This window comes from Ahaetulla prasina, chromosome 2, assembly GCF_028640845.1.
Source record: "Ahaetulla prasina isolate Xishuangbanna chromosome 2, ASM2864084v1, whole genome shotgun sequence".
NCBI lineage: Eukaryota > Metazoa > Chordata > Lepidosauria > Squamata > Colubridae > Ahaetulla > Ahaetulla prasina.
Window position 1 is genome coordinate 88,597,345 of NC_080540.1, and position 12,682 is coordinate 88,610,026.

At 37.7% G+C, this 12,682-nt stretch overlaps 1 protein-coding gene across 1 annotated transcript in view; it reads left to right on the forward strand.

Annotated features, from left to right (window-relative positions):
- FAT2 (FAT atypical cadherin 2) overlaps nucleotides 1–12,682 on the forward strand; it is a 91,245-nt gene that overhangs the window by 47,248 nt on the left and 31,315 nt on the right. Inside the window, exons 7-10 of the mRNA XM_058166521.1 lie at nucleotides 2,477–2,616; nucleotides 5,010–5,285; nucleotides 5,536–5,746; nucleotides 8,189–12,244. Coding sequence (XP_058022504.1) covers nucleotides 2,477–2,616; nucleotides 5,010–5,285; nucleotides 5,536–5,746; nucleotides 8,189–12,244 — 4,683 coding nt within the window. The remainder of the gene's footprint in view (nucleotides 1–2,476; nucleotides 2,617–5,009; nucleotides 5,286–5,535; nucleotides 5,747–8,188; nucleotides 12,245–12,682) is intronic.

The window sequence follows — 12,682 nt, forward strand, 5'->3', positions numbered from 1 at the left end:
ATAAGCCACCTGCATTTGCTTAGTCCGCTACCCCCACATAAACCTATGATATCAGTAGAGCCACTTCTTTACATTTAATCCTTTTCAGTCTACTCCAAAACTCAGCACAATCTGAATCTAAAACATACCACTTTTAGAGTATATTTCATATTTATATGTTATAAATTTTTATATATTGCAAATTTTTCAAAGCAGTGAAGAGGGAAAGAGAACATGCCTGTTACTACTTAATTAATTTTATCTTTGTGACAGTTTCACAAAGCCTGAAATTGGGAATACAGAAGGGAATGTAACCATTACTTGCATGCTGTGTATGAACTGAAGAATCAATATTCTTTTACAGGATAAAATGAACTTAATGGTCCTATGAGGGACTTAGAGCAAGCACATTTTATTGTGGAAATGTTATATAGTGTATCAGTATAGTATATTTTATTTTTAAAAAATTAGCCTCTATCATAGTAGCATCTGGATGCATGCCATCCCATTCACCCTCTGATGTCAGGTTGCTAGGCTGGCTTTCAACTATCCCGCTACTTTTTTAATAGTTATTTGCCCCTGCCTCTTGAACTTTTGATGCTAGGACAAGCCTTTCATTGCATGAGCATTTCTGTATAAAAATGTGATATTTGAAGTAGTTCTGCAAAACGGAGAATAAAATAATTATAACCTATAAACATGCTTGTGCACCTAAACAAAGTTTTCTTTCTAAGTGTGCCTCTGTGTCTCTGAAAGAGTGTGTTGCATGCCACATGTAGCATGCAATATAAATTTAAGTGTAAATACAAGGGCAGGGAAATAAATAAACTTTATTTCATAAATTGGCAGACCCTTTGATTTTTCTTCTCCAATCTGTCAGGATCAGGTGGGACGGAACAAAAAGTTTCGGAATATAGTCTATTCAACATTTTCCAGGAAATACGGAACTTTCCTATTATTGCTATATAGGGGGCCACAAAGCTAATTCATCACAATGACCGTAATTTTCAAATTTTGTGCCTCCCTTTACCCCTTCTTCCCTTTCACTTGCCTTCTCAAGCATTTGTACAAGTTAATGTTCTTATTTGTCTGCTCAGGTAGGTCAGCTGCACAACTTCATTCTCACAAACCTCACAATGCAACATCCTTTAGCCTTTTTTGTTCTTCTGTTATTTCTTCCTTATAATGAATATTTTGCTTGACGTTCGCTTTCTTGAGTTTTTTCCTTTTTCCACCTTAAATCATTACTGAAAAAGTAAAAACATTTTGCACGGGGGACATATTTTTTCTCCCAGCATTCAAAACAATTACTTTTCTCCCCTATGTGTTATGCTTCCATGGTTGTTTGAATTATATGAGACATGCACTTGTGAGTCAAATAGACAATCATTGATTATGGCTGTTTTCTCTCCCCACACCCACTGTTATTTTCTGTATAGTACTTAGCACACTCCATTTGAAGTATTTTTTTTTTAATTTAGAGGCTATGCACTCCTCCCTCCTTTTTTTTAAAGTAAGGCCATATCCATGATAAAGAAAGACTGCTTATACCATCCTATTTCTGTTGTGAGAGGCATTTAGCAGGAGTGTCTTCTTCCCTTTCTCTCTTCTTCGGGAATCCCTCAATAGGGCCACTGATAGTAATTCTTCAGGTTGTCCTTCAGCTTTATTTTACTGCTGCAACTATGCTCTTGGATGCATAGAATTTGGGTTCTTGTCTGAGTTTTATTAAGAATGGGAAAATCAAATGCTGCCTACTGCCTGGAGTATTCAGATATAAATCAGTCAGTCATTGCCTAGTTTGAATAATGAAACATCTGCAAGAAAACAACCAAGCTCAGAGAGCACCAAGAACCTGTCATTGGACAGATTCTCTGCACACACACCCCTAAATGTACACACACACACACACACACACACACACACATATGCAGGCACACAAATACACATACACACACACACACACACACACACACAGAGCCCAGTATCATCCATTAAAGAATTACAAAAAAGGAAGTGAGCAGGAGGATGGACTGAAAAGGAAACAGGGCAAGCCTCAACAGGGCATAAGCAAGAGAGCGGAACTGGCTTAAGCATTGCACCTTGAAGTGGAGCCAGAATATATCTTCTCTCTGCCAATTCGCCCCGATATTCCCTGCTCTCCTGTCTTTCACTGGTTGATGTCAGTCTCCTCCCTTTACCTTAAGTAACACTGCATTACAAGTAGACATTACCTTCTTAAGTCAATACTGTATATAAAGTAAATAAAGATCAGTGGTGACAATAGAAACCTTTCACAGAGATTCCCCACCCAGCTTTAATGCCATTCTGCTTCCTCCCTCTAAATATTTCTAATCAAACTCCATGAGTGAGCTTGTTACAAATGCTGCCAACAGCAAGGATTATTTTCCTCTGGTCCTCCCCAGGAGAGAAGGATGTTCAGACATCTAGCCTCCATTATAACTCTTCATTTCTAAAGTCCTCCCTCTCTTCTAAGGTGGTGATGATGCTATGAATTTTGACATTGAGAAGAGCACTGGCAGCATTGTTATTGCAAGAACTCTAGATGCAAAGGAAAGATCAAACTACAATCTCACCATAGAGGTCACAGATGGATCAAGCATCATTAAGACACAGGTCAGTGCACAAAGTCTAATTCAAAGCCCAGTTCAGTAATATGAACATCATTTTCATAATGGTCTGTATATAGTGCTCACTGTAACATTTATTTTAGAAAAGTACTAGATATTCAAATGCCAATTGAATTATTGCCTCAAGTTTTGGGTTAAACATTCTCTAAAACTATCAGTTTACCCAGTTCTCCCACTCTGGTAGATTAGAACCAGTAAACAAAACATTGCCTATATTGTGATCTCATTTGGGCAAGAAGGGTCCAAACTACTTTTGGTCATTCAGTGAGCCAAATAAACAACAGGGATATACTTACTCAGAGATTCTTTCCTAAATTTCTACTTCAATATTGATGATTGGAAATCCAAAAGGTTTGCAAATCTACTACAAATCCACTTCTAATTTCAGACTCTGCCAAGATCCATTGACTGTGAGGAAGGTGAGGTATAGAGCTGGTTTCTTATTTTACTTCTTTCCTCATATATGACCAATGTAAGTTCCAATAAGCTGCTTCAATCTATTGCCTTATCTATCTGGAATTATAGACATGGGTTCCATCTCTGACTATTGTCATCTTTCATGGCAGCTGAGGACTGAAGTATATAGAAGTTTACTTGTATAGAGAAGATCTTTTAAGCAAAGATCTAGTCTGATTATTAGCTCCTTTAAGCAATAATCTAGTCTGATCATTACTTTATTAAGGGCTATGAACATTATATATTATTATATAATGTAGAAAAAAATATAAATATATATAATGTATATATAATGTAGGGTAATCAATACCGAGAGTGCCTTAGCTCACTGTCATTTTGAATGTCTTAGAACTTTATTCTGCTACCAAGAGTTACCTTTCGATACCTTGGCTAACATAACAATTCCAGTCCCAGGAACTTTCTTCTCTGCTTACTTTAATATTTATTATTGGATAGGTTGTCAACCTGCTATTGCAAAATCATGGACTTGGATTTTACTGAAGAAAGGACATCCTTTTCCAAGATGAGTCCCAGGAAATGTGCTTTCTTTGAAATATTGCCTCTAGAATAATATTCTCTTAATTCACACTGCCCCAAGCTTGTTGTCTTTCAAGCAAATCTTGAAGACCTGGTTTTTCCCTCCCACCCTGGGATGAAATTCTATTTCCATTGGTTGTTTCTTATATAATTAGACCTTATTCTTTTCAGTTTCCATTATTTTTACTTGGGTGTAGTCATCTTATGATGCATGGCGGGGAGCGGGAGCATTACCAGTTGTTTTTATCACAAATGCCTAATGCTAGTTGAGTTGGGCAACTTCATACATTTCATAAAACAAATAAGTATTCTTTAATTTGATACTTGCTTCGGGGTAAGTATATTGAGGCAGCCAAACCAGTCACTGCTCTATATTCATTTTGTTTCTTCACCAGCTGTTGCTTCCTGGCATCATTTCATTCTTCTTCTTTCTCCTTTACTATTACCAACTCAGTCTAGTTTGGCTAAGTTTCCATTTCATTTAACTAGCTGTAATAAATGAGATGATTTCATTTTGGGATGAAGTCCTGATATCATTACAATATATATTGTGCCATCAAATCAAACCGAGTACCAGCATCTGGCATCTTGGGATATCTGCCAGACCACCAGAATTTGAAACTTGCTCTAGGCTCATTTTGTTACCTTCTTATGCAACCAGGTGCTTACAAGTACAGTAGAAGCTAGATTTAGGTGCCATGGTAATGTTTGACCCAGGTATAGTATTGTTAGCAATTCCTCATGCAGATTCCCAAAACATAAAATTGACTTACCACAAGACTCTCCCCTCTTCCACTAACAATCTGGGACTGCTTTGCATTAATTCATCAACAAAAATAACAGCAGCAAATAAGTTTACATGAATTTGTAGATCAATAAGCATGAGAACTGTGAGAATAAGGAAGAGCAGGGTAAACATCTGAAAAGGTAGAAGTCTCATCATAGTGCTTGCATAGTGCTTCCCTAAAATACACTTTTGAAGCAGTTTGTTCAAGATAATGGATACCAAGGAAGAAATTTGAAGGCTCTAAAGTGAACAGTAGAAACACATGTTTTAGGAATTAATTTAACTCATGGAGCAGACCATGCACACAAATTGTGTATCCGAAGCCATCTTAAAAGAATTTTAAAAGAGTTATACAGTACTTGGCCTATGAGAGATGGCACTTGACCACAGCAAGACCCTTCATTCTGGAATGGTTGCTATTCACCGTGTTGAATCATCCAATTCGTAGTAAAAGTATCAGAATGGTAAAAGGAGAAAAGAAGTAACGGAAAGGTTGCTTTCTTAAGCAGCACTTCACTTGTACCATCATGGAAAGGAGACGCTTGCGTAACCCTATTACTGACCTTCTCTACTGCTTGCTTTTTGTCCATTTCCCATAGGCTTACATCCATGTGATTGACATTAACCAGCATCCACCGCGGTTTTTGGAGTACCACTATGAGGCTCGCATTCCAGAAGACACGCTCCCTGGGACAGAATTCCTGGGCGTCAGTGCAGTCGACCAGGATCATGGGAAAGGGTTGATCTACACCCTCCATAGCAGCTTAGATCTTAGAAGTCTGAAACTCTTTCAAATAGACCCAACCCGTGGCACGCTTGTGACACTATCAGATCTTGATGCTCAATCCATGCCATTGCATACTTTGACAGTGATGGTACGTGAGCAGCAGAAAATAAATGATTTATTTATTAAATTTCTATCCTCTTCTGTCCGACCTTATGGGCTGTGGGCAGATTGCAGCAGGGTTTCTAAAGTGTGTTTGTTGCATCTAATGTTTTTTTTTTTAAAGAAAGGTGGATAAAATGAGAAGGAATGCATTCAGAATTATACTGCAAACTTAAATCTTATTTGTGATGTAATATTGTTTAAACAAAATATCTGTGGTTGATTTGTTGGTTGTTCAGGTACGAGACCAAGATGTTCCTATCAAGCGAGACTTTGCCCGAATCGTCATTCATATTGAGGGCTGTAACAGCCACCCTCCACAGTTCACCGGCCTCCATTATAAAGCAGAAATTCTGGATGTGGCTCCAATTGGCACAGAAGTTGTGCAAGTCCGTGCCTTGGATCCAGATCAAGGAGTTAATGGTGAAGTCCACTATTGCTTTGAAGCGGGTAAGGCACTTATACACACTGCCTTATGAAAAAAAAATGTGTGTATGTTTTTAACTACATCAATGATATATGTCAGCTAAGCATATTGTTCTGAATCTACTATATATTCAACATTAAGTAGAATTAAAAAAATAGAGCCAATTGGTTCATGAATACTTTCTGTTGTTTTCCTCCTTCTAACCCCTAACACTCGTCTTGTAAACCAAAGGGCACATTTGCTGTTAATATTTGGGGGTTTCCTATCTTGGGCTGATGCTTCTTGATTTTTGAATCAAATCATGTACAGACTAAGTGACTTTGGTATTATTTCCCCTGGTTTTATGCCCCTCACCTTTCTGTATCTGAAAACCAAACACCGGTCACTTTCCTTTTGGTGGGCAAGTTTTCCTGGACACACATGTTGTGTATGCATGTGTGCACGTGTGCGGTGACATCCGCACACATGTGTGTGTAAGAGACAGAGAGAAATTAAAGTTATACATTAGAATAGCATAGCATAGCATAGCATAGCATAGCACTGAACTGAACTGAACTGAACTGAACAGAACAGAACAGAACAGAACAGAACAGAACAGAACTGAATTCTTTATTGGCCAAGTATGACTGGACTGGACACACAAGAAATTTGTGTTGGTGCATATGCTCTCAGTGTACATAAAGAAAAGATACATTCATCAAGAATCATAAGGTACAACACTTAATGATAGCCATAGGGTACAAATAAGCAATCAAATCATATTAGGAAACTGTCAATATAACTCATAAGGATACAAGCAACAGGGTTACAGTCATACAGTCGTAAGTGGAAGGAGATGGGTGATAGGAACGATGAGAAGATTTATAGTAATGCAGACTTAGTAAATAGTTAGTAAATAGTGACAGTGTTGAGGGAATTATTTGTTTAGCAGAGTGATGGCGTTCAGGAAAAAACTGTTCGTGTGTCTAGTTGTTCTGGACGCTCTATAGCGTCATTTTGAGGGTAGGAGTTGCCACAGTTTATGTCTAGGATGTGAGGGGTGTGTAAATATTTTCACAGCCCTCTTTTTGACTTGTGCAGTATACAGGACCTCAATGGAAGGCAGGTTGGTAGTAACTGTTTTTTCTGCAGTTCTAATTATCCTCTGAAGTCTGTGTCTTTCTTGTTGGGTTGCAGAACCGAACCAGACAGTTATAGAGGTGCAAATGACAGACTCAATAATTCCTCTGTAGAACTGGATCAGTAGCTCCTTGGGCAGTTTGAGCTTTCTGATTTGGCGCAGAAAGAACATTCTTTGTTGTGTGTTTTTTAATGACGTTTTTGATGTTAGGTGTCGATTTTAGATCTTGAGATATGGTAGAACCTAGAAATCTGAAGGTCTCTACTGTTGATACTGTGTTGTCTAGTATTGTAAGAGGTGGTAGTATGGGAGGGTTTCTCCTAAAGTCTATCACCATTTCTACAGATTTGAGTGTGTTCCATTCAGTTGAACTTACATGACAAAGTTCAGAGTAGAAGACTTCAGTCCCCAAATAGTCCATAAATTACTTGAGCTACCTGAAAGCTGAGGGTGAAAACTGATTTAATAAAATGGAAGAACTGCTCTATATTAAATAAATAAACAGATAAGTGGGAAGTTCAGAAAGAAAATCAGAGTTTAAATAAAAAAATCCAGCTAGGTTTCAAACCAGTAACGTTTGGGATACAAAATAAATGTTTTACTGTAGCAACAGGATAAAAAGAGAAGTCGAACAGCTATTAGAGTTAATGCTAAGGATTGGCTCATTTTGAAGAGATGATCTTTTCTTTGCAAAGTATCCAGTAAATAGCTGATCTTCAGCTGCAGAAAAATTAAAGTGTTTTGCTCAATCAAAAAGGAACAGTCAGGGCAAAGGAGGAAAACTACATTTGAATTAAAGCAGGGAAATGTGTGAGGAGCTTACTTGAGGATTGACAGAGGGCGACACCATTTTTTTTCTGCCTTCCAGAATTGTTTGCTGGACAGTTTTGAAAACAGGTTAAGAAAGTGAACAGACCTGCTTAAAGACAATCGTCTCTGATAGCATCAGTGTCTCCAAAGTCATCAGCTGATACACTTTAATTTATTTAAGAGAGAGCCTAGGGAGTGTGGCACAACGACATCATCAAAGGACTAGAGCCAGAATATTCAGCTTACATTGTTGTTTTTGATTTCAAATCAAAAAAATGGGCACATTCATGCAGGAGAAATGTAATATATCTATATTCCATGTTTTTAGTTTTAAAGAGACCAAATTGACCAAGAAAAAAAAGGCAAGGCAAGACTTTTTAATCTACTTTTTTTAAAAAAAAAATATCTACTTCTTCCCAGGGACCTTTTTAAAAAAAGGTACATTTAAGTATAACAAACTAGTGTGATGGAAAACAATAAACATTGTAGAATTCAATTATGCTTTTTCATTTAAGATTTGTTTGTTTGTTTTCAGGGAATAGCGGAGACTTTTTCACCATCAACAAGTTATCTGGAATTATTACAGTTTCTCAGAAGTTAGATCAATCCAAACAAGAAAGATTTACTCTCACAGTAAAAGCAGAAGATCAAGGATTTCCCCAGCTGAAAGATTCAACTACTGTGAACATTTATATTAAGCCTTCTGATGCTACTCCCCCACAGTTTACAGAAGAAGAATATGTTGTAGAGATCAGTGAATCTGCAATCATTGGCTCTCCAGTAATCCTTGTTTCGGCTATAAGCTCTTCATTTGTTACTTACGAAATAAAAGCTGGAGATAAAGATGGCTTCTTTTCTATCAATTATCAATCTGGACTTATCTCTACCCAGAAGAGCTTAGATTTTGAACAGACGTCATCTTACCAGCTGAAAATTCGGGGCACCAACATGGCAGGATCATTTATGGATGTTCCAGTGTTTGTTTATCTCATGGACCAAAATGACAACCTTCCTATCTTTGATAAGCCTTCTTTTATTGGTTGGATCGATGAGAATGTTCCATTTGGTAGCATAGTTATGGATGAAAACAATGTACCGCTAGTGATAAATGCAACAGATGCTGACCAAGATTCTAATGCTTTATTGATTTATGAAATTTTGGAGACGGAAGCCATGACTTTTTTCAAAATAGACCCAAATATGGGCACTCTTACTACTTGTGCTGATATAGATTATGAACATAATACAGTTTTTCACTTTGGTGTCCATGTACATGATAGTGGCAACTCCATTTTGTTTGCCTCCAAACCTGTTCAAGTCACCATTTATATCAGAAATATAAATGACTGTCCTCCAGTATTTATCAAAAGCTTTTATGACCTTTCTGTGATACTTCCTATTCATGATGGTATGGAACTTTTAAAAGTTAATGCAGAAGATGCAGATTCCGAAGTAATCTACAGTATAGCTGAAGGGAACCCTACGAATACTTTCTTCATCCACAAAACAACTGGTGTTATCTCTGTGCTCAATCATACTAACGTAGGAAACTATCATGAACTTACAATTAGAGCTGGAGATGGTTTATATGTGGCCAGTACGTTGGTCAAACTACATTTTACTGAGCCGCAGGACAGCATTTTACAGTTTGATCGAGATTTATATTCAGCTACAGTAAAGGAAAATTCCACAGAAGTTCAGATTATTATTGTTCTTGGTGTTATTGGGAATCAACTGAATGAACCCCTTTTTTACTCTATCTTGAATGGCACAGAGTGGTTCAGAATGATCCCATCTTCAGGAGTGCTACAGACCAAGAATGTGGAGTTTGATCGTGAAATTCAAGATATGTATGTGATAGCAGTGGAAGTAAAAGATATTAGAAATCCACCGGGGGTATCTCAAGCAATTGTAAGAATAAGAGTGGATGATATTAATGATAATCCACCCCAGTTTGAAAACCTACCTTATTATATACCAATACAGTCTGGCACTGAGCCAGGTGATATTATCTTTAGAGTTTCTGCAACAGATCAGGACCTGGGAAATAACAGGGACATTTTTTACTCCTTTGCAGAAGACTATCCACATTTCTGGATTGATTCCTATTCAGGAGACATCTCACTCAAACAACCACTTGATTTGCAAACTTTAAATAAGTACACACTGAATGTTATTGCCCGAGATGCCGGTGAGCCTCCGTTGTATGCCGAGGAAGAGATTACCATAATGGTGAAGAACAAATCAAGCCCTCTGTTCCAAAGTCTCTTATATGTTGCAAAGGTGCCTGAAAACAGTCCACCCTACACAAACATTCTTCACCTCCAGGCCCGAAGCCTTGAAGGCTTACGCTTGATATATAACATTGTGGAAAAAGACGTTCTCAGACTGTTCCATATTGATTTCAAGACTGGCATGCTTATGGCCACAAGCCAACTGGATTATGAATCTGATACAAAACATACATTTACTGTCAGAGCTACAGAAACAGCAGCGGGTTCCTACTCAGAAGCCATTGTGGAAGTTCAAGTTGAGGATGTTAACGATAATTTTCCTTTATTTTCACAGACTGTTTATACTGTGTCTGTCTCAGAAGATATGCCACCTCAGACCCCTGTAATTCAGCTCTTGGTTACTGACCAAGATTCAGGGTTGAACAAACTCATTTCATATCAGATTTTAGAGGATCACTCAGATGCCTCAAAGTTCTTTAGCATTGATGGCAGCACTGGTGAAATATCAACAACTCAGGGTCTAGATTATGAAATGAACTGTGAATTTCATATTAAAGTGAGAGCCACAGATCATGGGCTGCCCCCACTCAGCAGTGACGTTCTTGTGATAGTCAACGTGCTGGATATCAATGACAACCCACCGAAATTCAGTCAACTTCAATATCAGGCTAATGTGAGTAAAATGGTCAGCTGTGGTCAGGTTATTGTAAAGGTACAGGCTTTTGATCCTGACAGCAGAGATACTCCTAGACTGGAATATATGATACTTTCAGGAAATGAGAAAAGGCATTTCACAATCGACAGCACTTCTGGTATCATTTCTACACTAAACCACTGCAAAAAAAATCTGGAATCTTTTTACAGTCTTAGGGTTTCTGCTTCAGATGGAGTTTTTAAGACCACTGTGCCAGTATACATCAACACAACTAACGTAAACAAATATAGCCCGGCATTTCAGCAGGATGTTTATGAAGCCGTATTAGCTGAAAATGCAAAAGTAGGAACTAAAGTGATTGAGCTGTCAGCTATTGACCCAGATGATGGTGCTTACGGCACCATAAATTATATCATCATAAACAAGCTTGGTCAGGAGAAATTTCTAATAGATGACAAGGGGCGCATTGAAACATTGCAGAAACTGGACAGAGAAAATTCCACAGAAAGAGTTGTTGATATTAAAATAATGGCCAAGGATGGGGGAGGAAAGGTGGCATTTTGCACTGTCAAAATAATACTTACAGATGAAAATGACAATCCACCTCAGTTCAAAGCTTCTGAATACCTCTTGTCTATCCAGTCCAGTATGAAAAAGGGATCTCCAGTCATTCAAGTTTTAGCTTATGATGCCGATGAAGGAGAAAATGCTGATGTCACCTACTCTGTTGATACAGTGGAGGAAGTCATTGCAGAAGATGTGATTGAGATTAACACTGTCACAGGTGTTGTCGTAGTCAAGGAGAGTCTCAAGGGATTAGAAAACAGAACAGTGAAATTTAGAGTCAAAGCTGAAGATGCCAAACCTCCCCATTGGCATTCAGTTGTCCCAGTGAAGCTACAAGTTGTTCCAAGGGAAGTGTCTTTGCCAAGGTTTTCTGAGCCATTATATACCTTCTCAGCATCTGAAGATCTCCCAGAAGGTTCAGAAATAGGATTAGTTCGAGCTATAGGAAAAGAACCCATCATCTACAGTCTGGTAGAAGGAACCTCTGCTGAAAGTAATGAGGACGAAATATTCACTTTGGATAAGCAAACAGGGGCCTTGACTATTCAGAAGGCAATGGACTATGAAAAGATGAAATGGTACCAAGTAGATGTCTTGGCTCATTCTTCATATAAGAATACTGAGTTGGTCTCTTTAGTATCCATAAACATCCACGTAAAAGATGTCAATGATAACAAACCTATTTTTGAAGCAGATCCTTACAGAGCTTTTGTTATGGAGAACATGCCAGCAGGGACTCCTGTAATTCAGATAACTGCTAACGACCAGGATACTGGAAGTGATGGGCAAGTGACCTATAGCCTAGGGTCAGAATTAAGCTACATCAGAGAATTCTTCACCATTGATAGTGAAAATGGCTGGATTATGACCCTTAAAGAACTAGACTGTGAAGTTCAGAAAAGCTACAAATTTTTTGTTGTGGCTTCAGATCATGGAAAGAAGATCCAACTTTCTTCTCAAACTCTAGTAGAAGTCACTGTCACTGATGAAAATGATAATGCTCCAGAATTCTCCAAAAAAATGTACAAAGGATCAGTTGTTGAGAATTCTGAGCCTGGGCAGATGATTACCATCCTTAATAGTATTGACAGAGATCTTTCAGAAGAAAATAGACAGGTCGTGTGTTACATCACTGGTAAGTATCTATATTTTTTTAAGATTTGGTAAAAAGGGGAGAGGGTGCTTTGGATAAATTTAGTTAACTTTGAAAAGCACCCTTTTCTATAAATTAATCTTGCTAATATCTCTGCAGTTGCAAATGTAAGATGATTTTCATTATTAATAATGGCCATTTGATGCAACATGTCTCATCGGGAGATATTTTGAGACTAAATGTGTAGAAAAATAGCTACATTGTCAATATTCCTAGAAAGAGTACTTTCTATTGGGTCTTATTACATAGAGATCTTCTACACCAGGCTCAATAATTGCTATAATAAAAATTCTGATCTAAAATGCATTGTAATCTAACTGTATGACATTTATCTGACTCTAAAACATCATTGCTGTTAGTCAAATACAGCTACATTATTTTGAACCTGCAGTTTTAATTCCAGTCCTGAATTAAATTTCT